The sequence below is a fragment of the Empidonax traillii genome, unplaced genomic scaffold (assembly GCF_003031625.1).
Source record: "Empidonax traillii isolate 1590-97213 ecotype Southwest subspecies unplaced genomic scaffold, ASM303162v1 scaffold750:size552251, whole genome shotgun sequence".
Taxonomy (NCBI): Eukaryota; Metazoa; Chordata; class Aves; order Passeriformes; family Tyrannidae; genus Empidonax; species Empidonax traillii.
The window spans coordinates 272,377-285,458 of record NW_020955943.1 but is presented as its reverse complement, the minus strand read 5'-3'; the positions used below and the strand labels follow the sequence as shown (position 1 = coordinate 285,458).

General features: G+C 39.2%; 1 protein-coding gene across 1 annotated transcript in view; it reads right to left on the bottom strand.

Annotated features, from left to right (window-relative positions):
• The window catches only part of OCA2 (OCA2 melanosomal transmembrane protein), a 167,897-nt gene extending 158,760 nt beyond the window's left edge, over positions 1-9,137 (bottom strand). The window contains exons 1-2 of the mRNA XM_027900810.1: positions 9,060-9,137; positions 7,849-8,138 (exon numbers count right to left, since the gene is read on the bottom strand). Coding sequence (XP_027756611.1) covers positions 7,849-8,117 — 269 coding nt within the window. The 5' untranslated portion in view covers positions 8,118-8,138; positions 9,060-9,137. The remainder of the gene's footprint in view (positions 1-7,848; positions 8,139-9,059) is intronic.
• Positions 9,138-13,082: the final 3,945 nt, after the last annotated feature.

Here is a 13,082-nt window from a genome sequence, read left to right as displayed (position 1 = left end):
AAGGGAAAAAAAAAAAAAAACACTAAAAAAACAAACCCAAGTGCTTTACTTCTGAATCTACCCAATTCTGACAGCCCTGGCTCCAGATAACAGTGGTGTCCTTGACTTAGCTCCAACCTGCTGTGGACAGAGCACTGTTTGGTCTCTGTGTGCTGTTGGTCCATTAGCACAATGATTGCAGGTTGCCCCTGTAGCTCCATTAGCCCCTATGCAGCAGGGAATTGCTTGCTTGGTCACTGTCTGTAAGGACTTTGGTGACTCATTTATCAGCTTTTTCTGTATTTCAGAGAGTAAATCACTTGAGCTCCTTATGAATAGCAGGTTTTTAAAAGAGCCATATGATTTGCCAGACTACAGAACGTGACCCTAGTTTTTTAATTTTTTTTTTTTACTTCACTGGCTAATTTATTCCATCTGCATTAATCTATTTTTCCATCAACTACATTCAATTTAACATGAACTTCAGTTCTAAAATGCATGACCATCGTTATCCGGGAAATTTTTGCTGCAGTTGATGAATGATTTCCAGTGCTTCTAACACAAGAGGACAAAACACTCTGATGCTAATTAATTCTAACAGGAGAGACATTTAAAGTTTTGGGCAGATTGAAACATCCCTATCACCAGCAGAACTATGTTCTAAAACATCTGCTCTTAGCAGTAAGCTATGAAAAGAAAAAAAAGAAGGGAAGAAACAGTTTCTTTCTGTACCCCTTGCAAGGTGAGATTGTTTTACTCTATGAGGAATCATAGCCTTCCATGTTTTTATCTTGTTAACATGTCTTTTTTTTTTTTTTTTGTTTGGAAGACCAAACTGTAAGGCAGGGTAAGCAAGGAATGCTGCTAACTTGGCTCTCTGGCCTCTAGGTTTGGGATTCACAGGTTCATGCTCTGTTTTTATCTGCAGCTGTGGGTGGAGTTGAGGATTTTTTATCATCTCCCAGGACTGATTGTATCAAAGTCTGGCTTACAACAACAACATTAACTTGCTTTTATCTAATTCACTACACCTTGCTCTCACTCTGTATTTCATAATATTTCACCTTCACCCAGTATCCTTTTGTAGCTGCATGGAAGGGTTTCCATTTATCCTTCCAAGTATTCCTACTGTCTCTGCATTTTATTGATATCTTTCCTTTCAAATGCTTCTTCTTCCACCTGTGTCTCAGAGTCCTCTCTCTTCCCTCAGCAGCAGCTTTCCAGCAGTTTGGGTAGAGGCTGAAGCAATTTTTTTGGTCAAATGCTCAGTATGAGCTAAGCTAACCAAGCTCTCAGCTGATCACCCTGACTATTTGGAAAGACTGCAAACCTTTCCTCTGTTCTTCCTTCAGGCCCTTATATTTTCAACAGAATAATAAAAACAAAAACAAAATCCAAAAAGCTGATTATCAAGAAAGTTTCTTAGAAAATAAAATATGTGAATTATAGTTGCTTCTTTAATTGATGTTTTATTTTATATTTCAAATGTCACATTGAAAAAGGAAAAAAAAAAAAAGATTGCCTTGGAGTCTGGTGACCCATACACTTTACTCAAGAGTTAGGAGGTGTGTGTTTAATACCCCTCAGAGCAGAGCGGAGATTGCACATCCACCTCCTGTGGAACATTCCCAGTAAGGGAGCCCCACTAGCACTACTTTTTTGACTGTACCATGAAATAAAGCTGCTCTTGTCCTGTGTTCTCTCCCTCTATGCTCTGCAAAGTTAGTGGTCTTCTGGTCTACCTCAGGCTCATTGAGGTTCACGGCTTAAATTTAAATGACCCAAACTTACTGCATCAGTCCCTTTCTCGACTATTTTTGGCTTCACTTTCAGGTCTTGTCTTGTTCTATCCTTCAGCCACAGAGCCTGGGCCCACAGAAAATTTGCCATGTTTTCGTGCAGACCATTTACTGCCTAACAACAGCTCTGCAGGGGTTGGCTATCCCCTTGGCCACCTGATGCAGTGGTATATGTAGGGATCATGGATTTCCAATGCTTTATTTTCCTTCTTCCTAGTCTCTGTCAGCAAAGACTCAATTGTTCTTCCTAACATAAAACTTTTGCACATCTACATAGTTGAAAAGTTGGGACAAAATTGAAATCTCATAAATTAATTATTAATCTTAATAATTAGTATAATTTGACTACCTGCTAATGTAAAGTTATGATTTCTGCAAATTATTTAGTATGTCAGAGCTGCCACCCGCACACACGCACATCAGCCAGGAACGAAGCACACAAAACAATTTTTCAGTGAAAAAGCTTCATCCTACTCCTCACGTCAGCTATTTAAGCTCCAGGCATGTCATCCTGTTCAACTGTGACTGTCCTTGTGCAACACATTTCTTTTCAAAGTCTGACTGACTGGTTGGCTTAACCCTTCAACGTAAAAAAAGCATTGCTGGCATTAAAAGCCTTTCCTTGTTTAAAAAGAGGTTTACACGAGGAAAGAGCTGTCCATGCCCACAGAGGATTGCATCTTGTATGTTGCTGGCATCTTTCCACAAGTGACCTAAGAGGTCTCGCAATGACAAACCTCACATAACCATATTATTAACTATTAGGAAAAGAGCAGCTGCTTGCAAACTGAACAGTTTAGTGCAATGTCACAGGGACTCAGCTGAAACACATGATCTTTGGAGGTTAGTACACTGCAAGTTTGTCACTGGGTGCTGAGTTCAGTTTTTAGCCTAATAATCAGAAAAATGTGAAGCAGTTAATTAGTACCCCCTATTTCTTTCAACAGAACACTTAGACAAAACATTAAAAATGGTGGGGTTTTGTTTACAAAATGTTTTTTCAGAATCAAAAAGCGCTTGAGTGGCTGCATGGGAGCTCTGTGGTTTTAGTTTGTCAGTGGCAGAACAGAAATTGTGTTACATGACCAATGTCAGATACCATGAATAATTATAAGAAATAAGCACTGAGATGATGAATAATACACAGCAACAAAGAAATTAAATAACTTTGAACTCAAGAAAACTTACTATGAGTGAGGGCTGTTTCTGTATGTTTTATTAAAAGCAAAAACTATGCTAAAATCAGTCTTTTGCTGAACACAGCTCCTTTACTCAAATGAAGTCAAATTCTCTAAGTTCCATCGTATAACCAGATTTCACTCTTCCTTCTATTACCACTGCAAGATGCCTTTTTCCCAGGAAATGGGGAACAGTCAATTAGAATGCGGCAGCAGAATCTTGCAATAACTTGTTTGCCCACAGTGTTTTATGTGGTCTTTCTGTTATACTTCCAACCATTCAACCTAAAGTTTTGCTAGAACTGCTTATGGCTTCTTTTGAGCTTTCTAGGTTTGGAATGGTATTTTATGACACAGTAGGGGCAACAGCAGGGAGCTCTAACCCAAGCTAAGAGTGTCTCAGCAGTCCCATGCCCCTACACAGTTTGCTCATGACAAGCTGCGTTGGAGCCACATGCCTACATGTAAGCAACAAATATTTGAGAGAGTGTATTTAAAACCAAAAGAACCAAAATAAATGAATTCCCAAAGCTGTGACTTTAAAACTTCTTTAATATTTTCAGTGTCATAGCATTTAGAGATATACCTATGGGGAATCAAAACTCAGAAACATTCACTATTGACAAGAAATGGAAAGTCAGAAGTGCCATCATTTAGGCAGTAAGATCACCACAAGTCATATAAGAATGATGAAGATGGCAGTTTGCTGTGTAGTCATCTATCTGTCCTGAACTCTTATCTAATGTTTGAGTGGTTGACATGAAAAGTCAGAATGGTTCCTACACAAACATGCAATTATGATGTGAAAATGATATTTTCCCTGTTTGATTGTTGAACAGAAGATGATCCCAATTTTCTCTAATAGCCAAAGATCAAAATTAGTCTTAGGATACACACAAAAAATGTGGTTTTATTGGTTTTGAGGGTTTTTTTTTTCCTTCAGCCTTTTCCCCTGTCTGAAGAAGCTTTTAAATTGTCACATAAATTTTACTTATTTAGACAGAAACCATGTCTTCTTGACATCTAATTCTAAATCTCATAAACGTCTTTTAAAGTAGCAATACATCAACATAATTAAAAATCAAAATTGAGATTTATAATCCCTCAAGGCTAAAGGCATAACTTCACTCTCATATTGACTTTTCACAATACATAGCTTATCCTCTTCCAGTTTCTCCAACTAATAGGAAATACAATTGCAATCTTTCCATTGTATTGCTACAAACCAAGAATTCAATAGACATTTTTAATTCACTGATCTTCTCATTGCAGACCAATCTCCCTACTGATTCTGGATCCACAGATTCAGGACAAAGAAAGAGTTGGATTTGGTTGATTTTTTTAACTTTTTCTTTAATAAGTGAGCATTACGTAAGTGAAACTGAGGGACAGAAGAAATGCTGAAACAAATAGTTTTGCTTGATGAAAAACAAATTCAAGCAAATTTAAAAAAATAAATAAAAAAATAATTTCCATTATCCCATAGATGAATCTTCTTAATTATAGAATCATAGAATATGCTGAATTGGAAGGGACCCATCAGGATCATCAAGTCTAACCCCTGGCCCTGCACAGATCTTCCCAAGAGTCACACCGTGTGCCTCAGAGCATTGTCCAAACACTTTGTCACCACTTCCCTGGGGATCCTGTTACAGTGCTAAACCACCCTCTGGGTGAAAAACCTTTTCTTGATATCTAACCCAAACCTCTCCTGACTCTGTTTCATGCTGTTTTCCTCTACTCCTGTAACTGGTCACAAGAGTGAAGAGCAGATTTAATACCAGGCAACAATTACGTTCAAATTTACTCTTTGAAGTAAAGAGGACAAGTGCTTTGAAGGTTGATTTTTAGCTCTCAAGGTACTTAAATCTCATAACATAATATATTAACACAGAACATGTCTAAAAAATACTCAGATATAGATTAAAGATGGCATGACATACCTACCTTTATTTAAATGAGGCAAAAAGAATAAAGAAAAAAATTTCCAAGAACTATCATATTAAATGACCAGCAAATTCTAGAGCCACATTCATCACACAGGAGTGGAGTAATGCAAAGTAATTGCTTACATGGGATTAAGAATTCCTATTCATCTCATTTCTATAGAGGCCCTTGACACTCAAGAACTCCCAAGTCTAAAATATCTGATTTCACGCCTTCCTGTGGATCACAGATTGGCTTAATATAAAGCTATGCTGTTAAGTTTTTCCCATTGATGATGATAAGATCAGAGGGGCTTTTTGGAGGCCAAATCCCACACATACAGAGACATGATGAAAGGAAGCAGCCTGTGTCTTTGAAGATGTCAGTGCTGACCTGAAGAGCATTGCCTATGCTGTCACAAAGCAGCGTGGAATCTTCCTGCAAGGTAAGGGGCTCAGGAATTTGGCTTGGACCAATGTCCATTGACTATAAAAGTCACTTTCATATAACTGCAATAAAAAAGATCCTGGTCAAGCCATTGTTTAAAGGCTGACAAAAATGAGAGAAATGAAAAATCAAAGTACAGATTTCACTGCCATTTCTCAGTGCTTTAAAACCTTCATTTCTGATAGTCCAAACTATGCCACAAATCAGTGCAAGCATACACCTGGGCCAGGTGCATTCCAGTAGAACTGAATGACAGTGGAGCTCATTCATAGTCCACTTCAGAGAGGCATGCCTACAATTCCCACAGCGAGCAGGACTGAAGGAAGTAGGTTGCTCACAAGAAGGCAGATAGGCTTATTTCAGGGGGAAGGGTGCTCTGGAAAGTCAAAGCATTGAAGTGACCCAATGTGGATGGTCCAGACCTCCTCAAACAGAGCCACAGGAGCCTAAGGCAACGCAGTAAAAGCTGGAGTCAGATGGCACTGAGCTTCAATATGCGAAGTAAATGAGAAGGCATTTTGACAAGGAGGCAGCCTGAGAGAATGTGGACTGACCACAAAATACCTGCAGGGTTGTACTGCAGTCAAATGGAAATGTTCAGTCCAGAATGGGGTGGACACTTTGTCCCCAGAAAAAGGGCCCCACTTAACTCAAGAACACTTTTCTTAAGGGTAATTTTAGAGACCAAGATAAATCTCTTGTTCTGTTAAATAGTTTCTTTAGAAAGTCTTGTCTCAGTGTACATTTGAACAATTTAGAGAACCTAGGAATCTTATCCTTGGCAGATAATTCAGCAATTTACACTAAGTAGATACATTAAAACAAACCCTACAGATGTGCCAATGTAGTGAACCTCTTAATGGGGAAATAAAAGAAAGGATTTGGTGTCCTCTTTTCTAATCACGAATAGTTTTCTTTGCAAGCAAAAGAACAATTTACATTAAAAGCTAATTCTCATTCTAATGAAACTAATCAAACAATTAGTGAGTCTAAAAAGGTTTACCCATGTTTTTATTTGCATTCTGTTGAGTAGTCCCAATGACCTAAAGGTCAATGACTAGAAGGGTCATAGAGGTCACATCAGTAAGTTAACTGCACCTAATGTATATTGGTTAAAATATATGCTAAGAAGAGCCTGGTAAGTTTCATCTCCACAAAAAAAAAAAAAAAAAAAAAAAAAAAAAAAAAAAAAAAAAAAAAAAAAAAAAAAAAAAAAAAAAAAAAAAAAAAACCAAAAAAAAAACACCAAGAAAAATCAATATTGGAGGAGTAAGAGTTAAGGATCAACAAGAAGAACTGGGGGGGAGCCCCAGGACTACAACTCCCACCAGTTATGAAGAACCACACGATGAGGAGGGAGGGAAGGAGAGAAGAAACAAAAGAAAATTCTGGGTTTTGGATAAAAATTCTAGCTGACTACAGGTAAAACCAAGGATTCTTATCTGCATTACACTTCTAATTCACCTTAATTATGTCATTAAATAAATCCTATTTTAGTGTTTATTTAATTTTAATTAGTTAAAAAAAAATCTGATTCAAACATTAAACTGCTTTGAAATCTACCCTGTTTTTTCCCAATTTGTTGCCATGCAGCAAAGTTCTCCAGCACTGGGTTCCAGAAATTGTGCTGGCACTCTACTCACCACTGCAATGTAAGCCATCTTGCTCGATGCAGACATTCCCAGGCACCATTTCAAGGCCTGTGCTCTGCAGGAGCTTGGGATTAGGTATAGCACTTCTCTCACTTTAGGCTCTGTCAAGTCACCTCTAAAAATTCTCAAAACTACCTGGCAAAGTTGACAATCCACCCTGGCTGCCTTCCACTCACTGTGGTTGCTGCTGGAGCAAAGCTTGCTCCATCCTGCTACCAAAGGGGTTTAACAAAGTGAAGAGGTGAAAAAGAACTGTTCAAAAAGCCACCTGAAATATTGTAGGGGTCTATGAAATATTTCTAAATACTTACAAATAGAATTTCTGATGTTGTATCTGTCACAACAGGAAAGATTAGCACTTCTGCCCGCCAATCTGCACCTTTGCTGATGCAGGAAAGGATACATGAGGAGCACACACACCTTGTACACTTGATAGGTGGTGTGTCAGCAGTCACAGCTGATGCCATCAGTGGCTATTAGTGTCACTTTAGTGTTCACAGCCTTAGCTGTAATGATTCAGTTTATGGCTTTATGATGCATTTTTCTGAACCAGGTAAAGGAGTGGGATGTGAGAAATGTCTCTGTGTTTTCTGACACCAAGTAGGGAAGAAAAGCCAACTGTCTGATCTTGAAAACAGAGCAAAATTGCCCCATGTCTGCTAATAATGCTGGGATTTTTTTAGAAATCCAGTGATTCACAACCCCTCCATGGCAATTACAACTGTTCTGATGTCCCATTAAGCTTCCAGCTCTTCATGTGGATGAGAGAAACAATACTCACTTAATGAATGTACATGTCTGCTCTAAAAGGAAATAAAAATTAATTTGGATTTGGAGACAAAATATTCTGTTTGTCCTTATTCTTACCTTCCCTGCATGGGCACAGGAGTGAAATCCTTCTCCAGAGTAATGCAGCCATCCTCCCCTATTGCTGATTTTTCACAGAGGTTCTGTGGTTCTCCAAGACTTGCTACCATGCCATGATACTCTTTTAGTAGATGCAGCTCATTGCAACTTCTGGTCACTGGTTTGGCTGCCACCTTTTCAGATAAATTGGTTTGATGTGAAGATGTCTGATTCAGCTCCATCTCTTGTTGTCTAGAAATTGTACTGTCATCTTTGTTATCCAAGTACATCTGTACCTGGTGGGCGTTCTCCTAAAGAAAGTGAAAACAAATATATTAGGATTAAATTGAATTGACTCAATGTTTACTTCAGTGCAAGCATGTTAAAAATGCCAAGGAGAAGATTTTTTTGAGTGTATCTTTGGATATTTCTCCTGTTGGTTTATTCCCACTAGCAATATTTCCAACATTTTAAACATCTTTTCAACTTCAAAATTAACCATTATAAGAAGTATTGAAACAAATAAAGACATGGGTCTTCTATTTTTTTCATGGCTACCCACAAATTTCCCATTGACTTGCACTGAGTTGTCCCACAAAATAATCCAAAATCATCTCTGCATCTGTGGCACAATAGTCATCACTGCAGAACATCTTCCCAGCTTACACCTGCTTCACCACCTTTTACACTTTCCTTTACACCTGCTTCACACAGCTTTTCTCCAGCAGCTGCAGTGGCAGCAGTCTCATGGAAGACATTGCTCTCCTTCCAGCCCTCAGGTTCCATTGGAAAGCCCTGTAATGCTGCTGATCTGCTTTGGATGATGGCTCCTTGTTAAGCAGAGCGCAGGTACTCACTCCACAGTTGCCAGGGGCATTTATGAAATGTGAATCAAACCTTGATGAAAATTAGGTTCCCTCATATGATTATTAATGGTGATTATAGCAACAAAAACCAGTGCATAACAGTCAAAAAGCTTTTATGTTCTCATAATTAAAATTCAGTGTTAAAACTTGAAAAAACACTTCAGAATCCGATAAAGTGTACAAATCCAACATGATGACTGAGTTAAAGATCAGCCTGTCTTAAACCCATGCTGTGGAGTTTAATCATGGGAATATTTCAGCGTGAAGTGCCAAAGCCACAGCAGGGGACTGCAAGAGCTCAGGAAACAGGCCGTCAGTCTCCAACATCCCTGTGGCGGGGGAGCACAGCCTTGTCAGAGCCCATACCTGCTCCTCCCTGCGGAGATCTCAGCACAGGACACACAGGTAGACCTGCAGGGCTGTGGGGCAAAAATAGCACAGCAATAGGCTCTGCTTCAGTCCCAGTCGGAGAAATCACTTGAAACAGAAATAACAAAGAGCTAATTATGATTTTGTGCAGATTGAAGCTCTCATGGCCTTGCAGCCTAGAAGGTAGTGGAGGCTACTGAAAAAAGACTGCATATACAAGCCACCAAAAACACAAGTCTTGGCTCCAAGCAAAGGCAGGCTTGCTAGCTAAATATGAATCAGAAATTCGCCTGGTGACATCTCCTTCCTCAGTCCTGCATTTCTTTTGCTTTCTATTCTCAACACCCTTAGTTCATATATCCTAGTCTTTTTCATCTGTCCTTACAAGTAGATTGACAAACTTGACTCTTCCCATGATTGCACAGTAGCTGGAGTACTGTGTCCAGTCCTAGTCCCCACAATTCAAAAAAGATGTGGACAGACTGGAGGAGTCCAAAGGAGGGCTACAAAGATGATCAAAGGGCCGGATAAAAGACTAAAGGATTTAAGTATTTTCCCCCTGCAGAAGCGAAGGCTCAAAAGAACCTCATTGTAATGTTCCAGTAGTTAAAAAGCAACTAAAAGAGGACAGGCTCTTTCTTCACAAGGAGCCACATGAAAAAGAGGCAGAGGGTGCAAGTCGCATGAGGATAGGTTTCATGTCAATATAAGAAAGACACTTTTCACAGTAAGAATGACAGCAACAACCTCCCAGGGACAGGGTAGAGCTCTCATTGCTGGAGGTTTTCAAGACATGACTGAGCAGGGTGTTAAATTATCTTGTTTAAGCTCCCTTTCCCATAAAAGATTGGACCAGATGATCTTTTAAGGTCCCTTCCAACCTGAGCTTCTCTACAAGTCTATTTTTAACAGTTTGGAAATTATCAACATAAATAAGCCTTTTTAGACTTTTGCTTTCTTAATTTTCTTGAAAGGGAGAAAAATAAAAGGGAAGGTAGGGAGAGTGTAGTGAATTACTGAAATTAAGAAGGTAGCAGCTATTGGCTTCAGAGGGTTCCCAATTTTAGACATGGCTAGCACATATCAAGAAATACTAAAGACACCACGATTTTCAATGGATAATACCTCTCCTCTAGATATTTCCATAAGGGGACAAGCCCTCTTCTCAGCTGGTGTAAGGAGTACAAACATGGATGAAGTAAAACCAAACACTGTCACTGAGCCAGTCCAGGGCTTCTCCGTGGCCTGAAAATCACGGAGCTTTTGTAATCCAAGACAAAATCCTGAGTGAATACCGCGAACAGCCAGGTTTGCCACTCCAGCTCTGTGGAATCTAAACCTGGAGGTGTTGGGAGGGCCAACACACACCACACAGAGGCCACCACTGCCCCACCAACACTTTCTTGTCATCGCTGGTAGCCTGCTGCCCTACCAGGCAGTGGTTTTGCCTGTTCTAAAATTGCAAACTGCCTTCCTTCCTTCCTAATAAATAACTTAAAAATGCAAATACTTCCAACTCCAAGTAGAAGAGATATATGTTTTTGTCTTCAATATCATTTTATATATTTACAAACTGGTTTTATTAAGATACTCCGTAGATCATAAAAGAGATATCTGCCTACTTATTCCATTTTTCATTACATTTGGTTTGTCTGAGTGCCTACTGTGAAAAGACACAGATTTTTTTAAATGATGTCATGCTATGGAAAAATTAAACCTACAGCAACTCAGGCTGTACTAGTTTTTAAAAGATGAAAATCTGAATACAACCTTTAAAATTGATTTTTCTCAACCCGTAAGTGGGAATTTTTTTTTTATCTTGAGGTGAACAGGGACTAAATCAGTCAGGCTGTCATATGTACAAAGCCTTAGCGTGAAAGACATCTATTTTCAGAATTAACATCAGTGAAAAAATAAAGAATGACAAGGAAAAGAAACATGAGAGAAAATCTGATGTCTAGATAAAAACTCATAAACTGCATTACTGCACACTCACAAAAGCTTTGCAAAAAGATAAAATAATGCAGCATCATTTTGCCACAAGAGGCAGGTTTGATTGTGATTATCTACATGGCTAAAACATTGCTAAGGCAACTATCTCCATGGTATCCTAGCTTCTAAGACATCAGTACATTTACCATTCAAGAAATTCTCAAATGATCACATTTGTCTGTAGTTGCAAAACTTCACTGTTATTTCTTTTTTTCTTTTTCTCATCTTGCAATGCCTCCATCAGCAATTAGGCATAGGTGAGATATTATCATGGGAAGGTACAGAGAGATTTTAGCTGAGAAAAGTTCATTTTGGGTACATTCTGGCGCTATTCATCGGCAAGGGTTTTTTAGCCACAACTACATATTGATCCAGCAACCATTATTACGTTGGTATAACACAGGGCTAATAAAGAAACAAAACAAGTAAAAGGGCTAATACAGTATTTAGGCCATGTTTTTTAATCTCTTTCATCCCAGCCTAAGCAGCTGAGCACCCACTTTAAAAGTATTAGTGGAGAAGTAATTTTTTCTTCAACTTTTTCGGTGCAAGTAAGATAAACAAGGTATGTTATTTTATTTAAGAGGCTTTGTGCAGCCTGCTTTTTGGTTGCAAAACAAAATGCTGCAGGTGAACTATGTATCTGGTAATATATCATCATTTAAAACATTATTTTCCTGGGCATCAATAAGCACAGCATAGCATTTTTGCAATCAAAAATTAAGAATTGAATCTTAGGGTCCATGAGGCTATGAGATATCACAACTGCTCTGGGTAATGCCCAGGAATATCATGTTTCCTGTCTTGCCCATCTTTTTATTTAGTAAAGCCCTTCTCCCACCAAGACTGGGAAAAAAAAATTTCCTCTGCACTAAGTCACCTTCCCATTATCAGGCAGAAACTCAAATTCTAAAAAGCTGCTAGCTAAGGAGGGACACATATATCCTATATATACATCTCCCTCCAGGTATGCATCTCCCAACAGCTTCCTCACAAGTCAGGCAGCTGATGACATACTGGCCTCCCGTGGGAAAGACACCTGCAAGTGGTCACAGCAGCACAGAGGTGAGTTGTTATTCTTAGCCTGAGGCCTGGAGAAAGAGAGGAAGATTTCACTACCACAGCTCAGAAATCCCCCCATCGCAGGCTTGTCTTCATGTGGCCACTGACACCTGTATCCCTGGCCCTGCCATCCTGGGGACAGGTAGATGAAAACTCAGCTGAAAACCTATCCCTAGAGTCACAATCAAAAATCACACACACACACACAGCCACTGTCAAAACACACGAATTCATATTTATTTATTTTGAGTAAAGGAAGGGTACTGAAGGGTCTAATGTTGCAACATGAAAAAAGAATTCTTTGTATTTCTTAATTGGTGTATTTTCTCTTATAAATTGGAAGTGTTTCTAGCTGTAGGAAGGCAGCAAGACTGGTTTGGGCATATAAATCCCTTTGATATCCAGGATTTCACATCCCTTCCAGTAATGCTGTTTTACAGAAAACCCTGCCTATCCTACATAAATGATCCCCATTATCCCATAGGGTAGCATAAGGAATTGCACAGAATAATGCTGTGCAGAGCAACTCTCTTGCATGACCAACTGGGAAGACAATAGAATATGGTGTACAGGGTGGGGCTGCAGGACAGGCTGTATCAGGTTGGTATTTCTGACTCTTCCATGTTTTTGGGGTTGTCTTTTCTTGCCATCCATCAGTGGCAAGAGGAATGATAGCAATAGACCTTTATCATTACACACTAAACATACAAATAAGACTCCCTGAAGCTCATGCCCAAGATGATTAGGACTCCCCAGTTAAGTTCCCCATTAATTCTTGGGTTGTGGGGAAGGCTATTTAGCAGGTGGAAGTGGAGTGATGGGCTATAAGAAGCTGTCTCCATTGGTCTGCCCAAAAAGAAATTGCTTCAAATTGTCCCCAAAAAAAGTTGTTCCCAGGTGGTGGTTCCCAGGCACACCAAACAATTAAAGCCCAGATACCTTATATTCTCTCTCATCTGGTTGTAA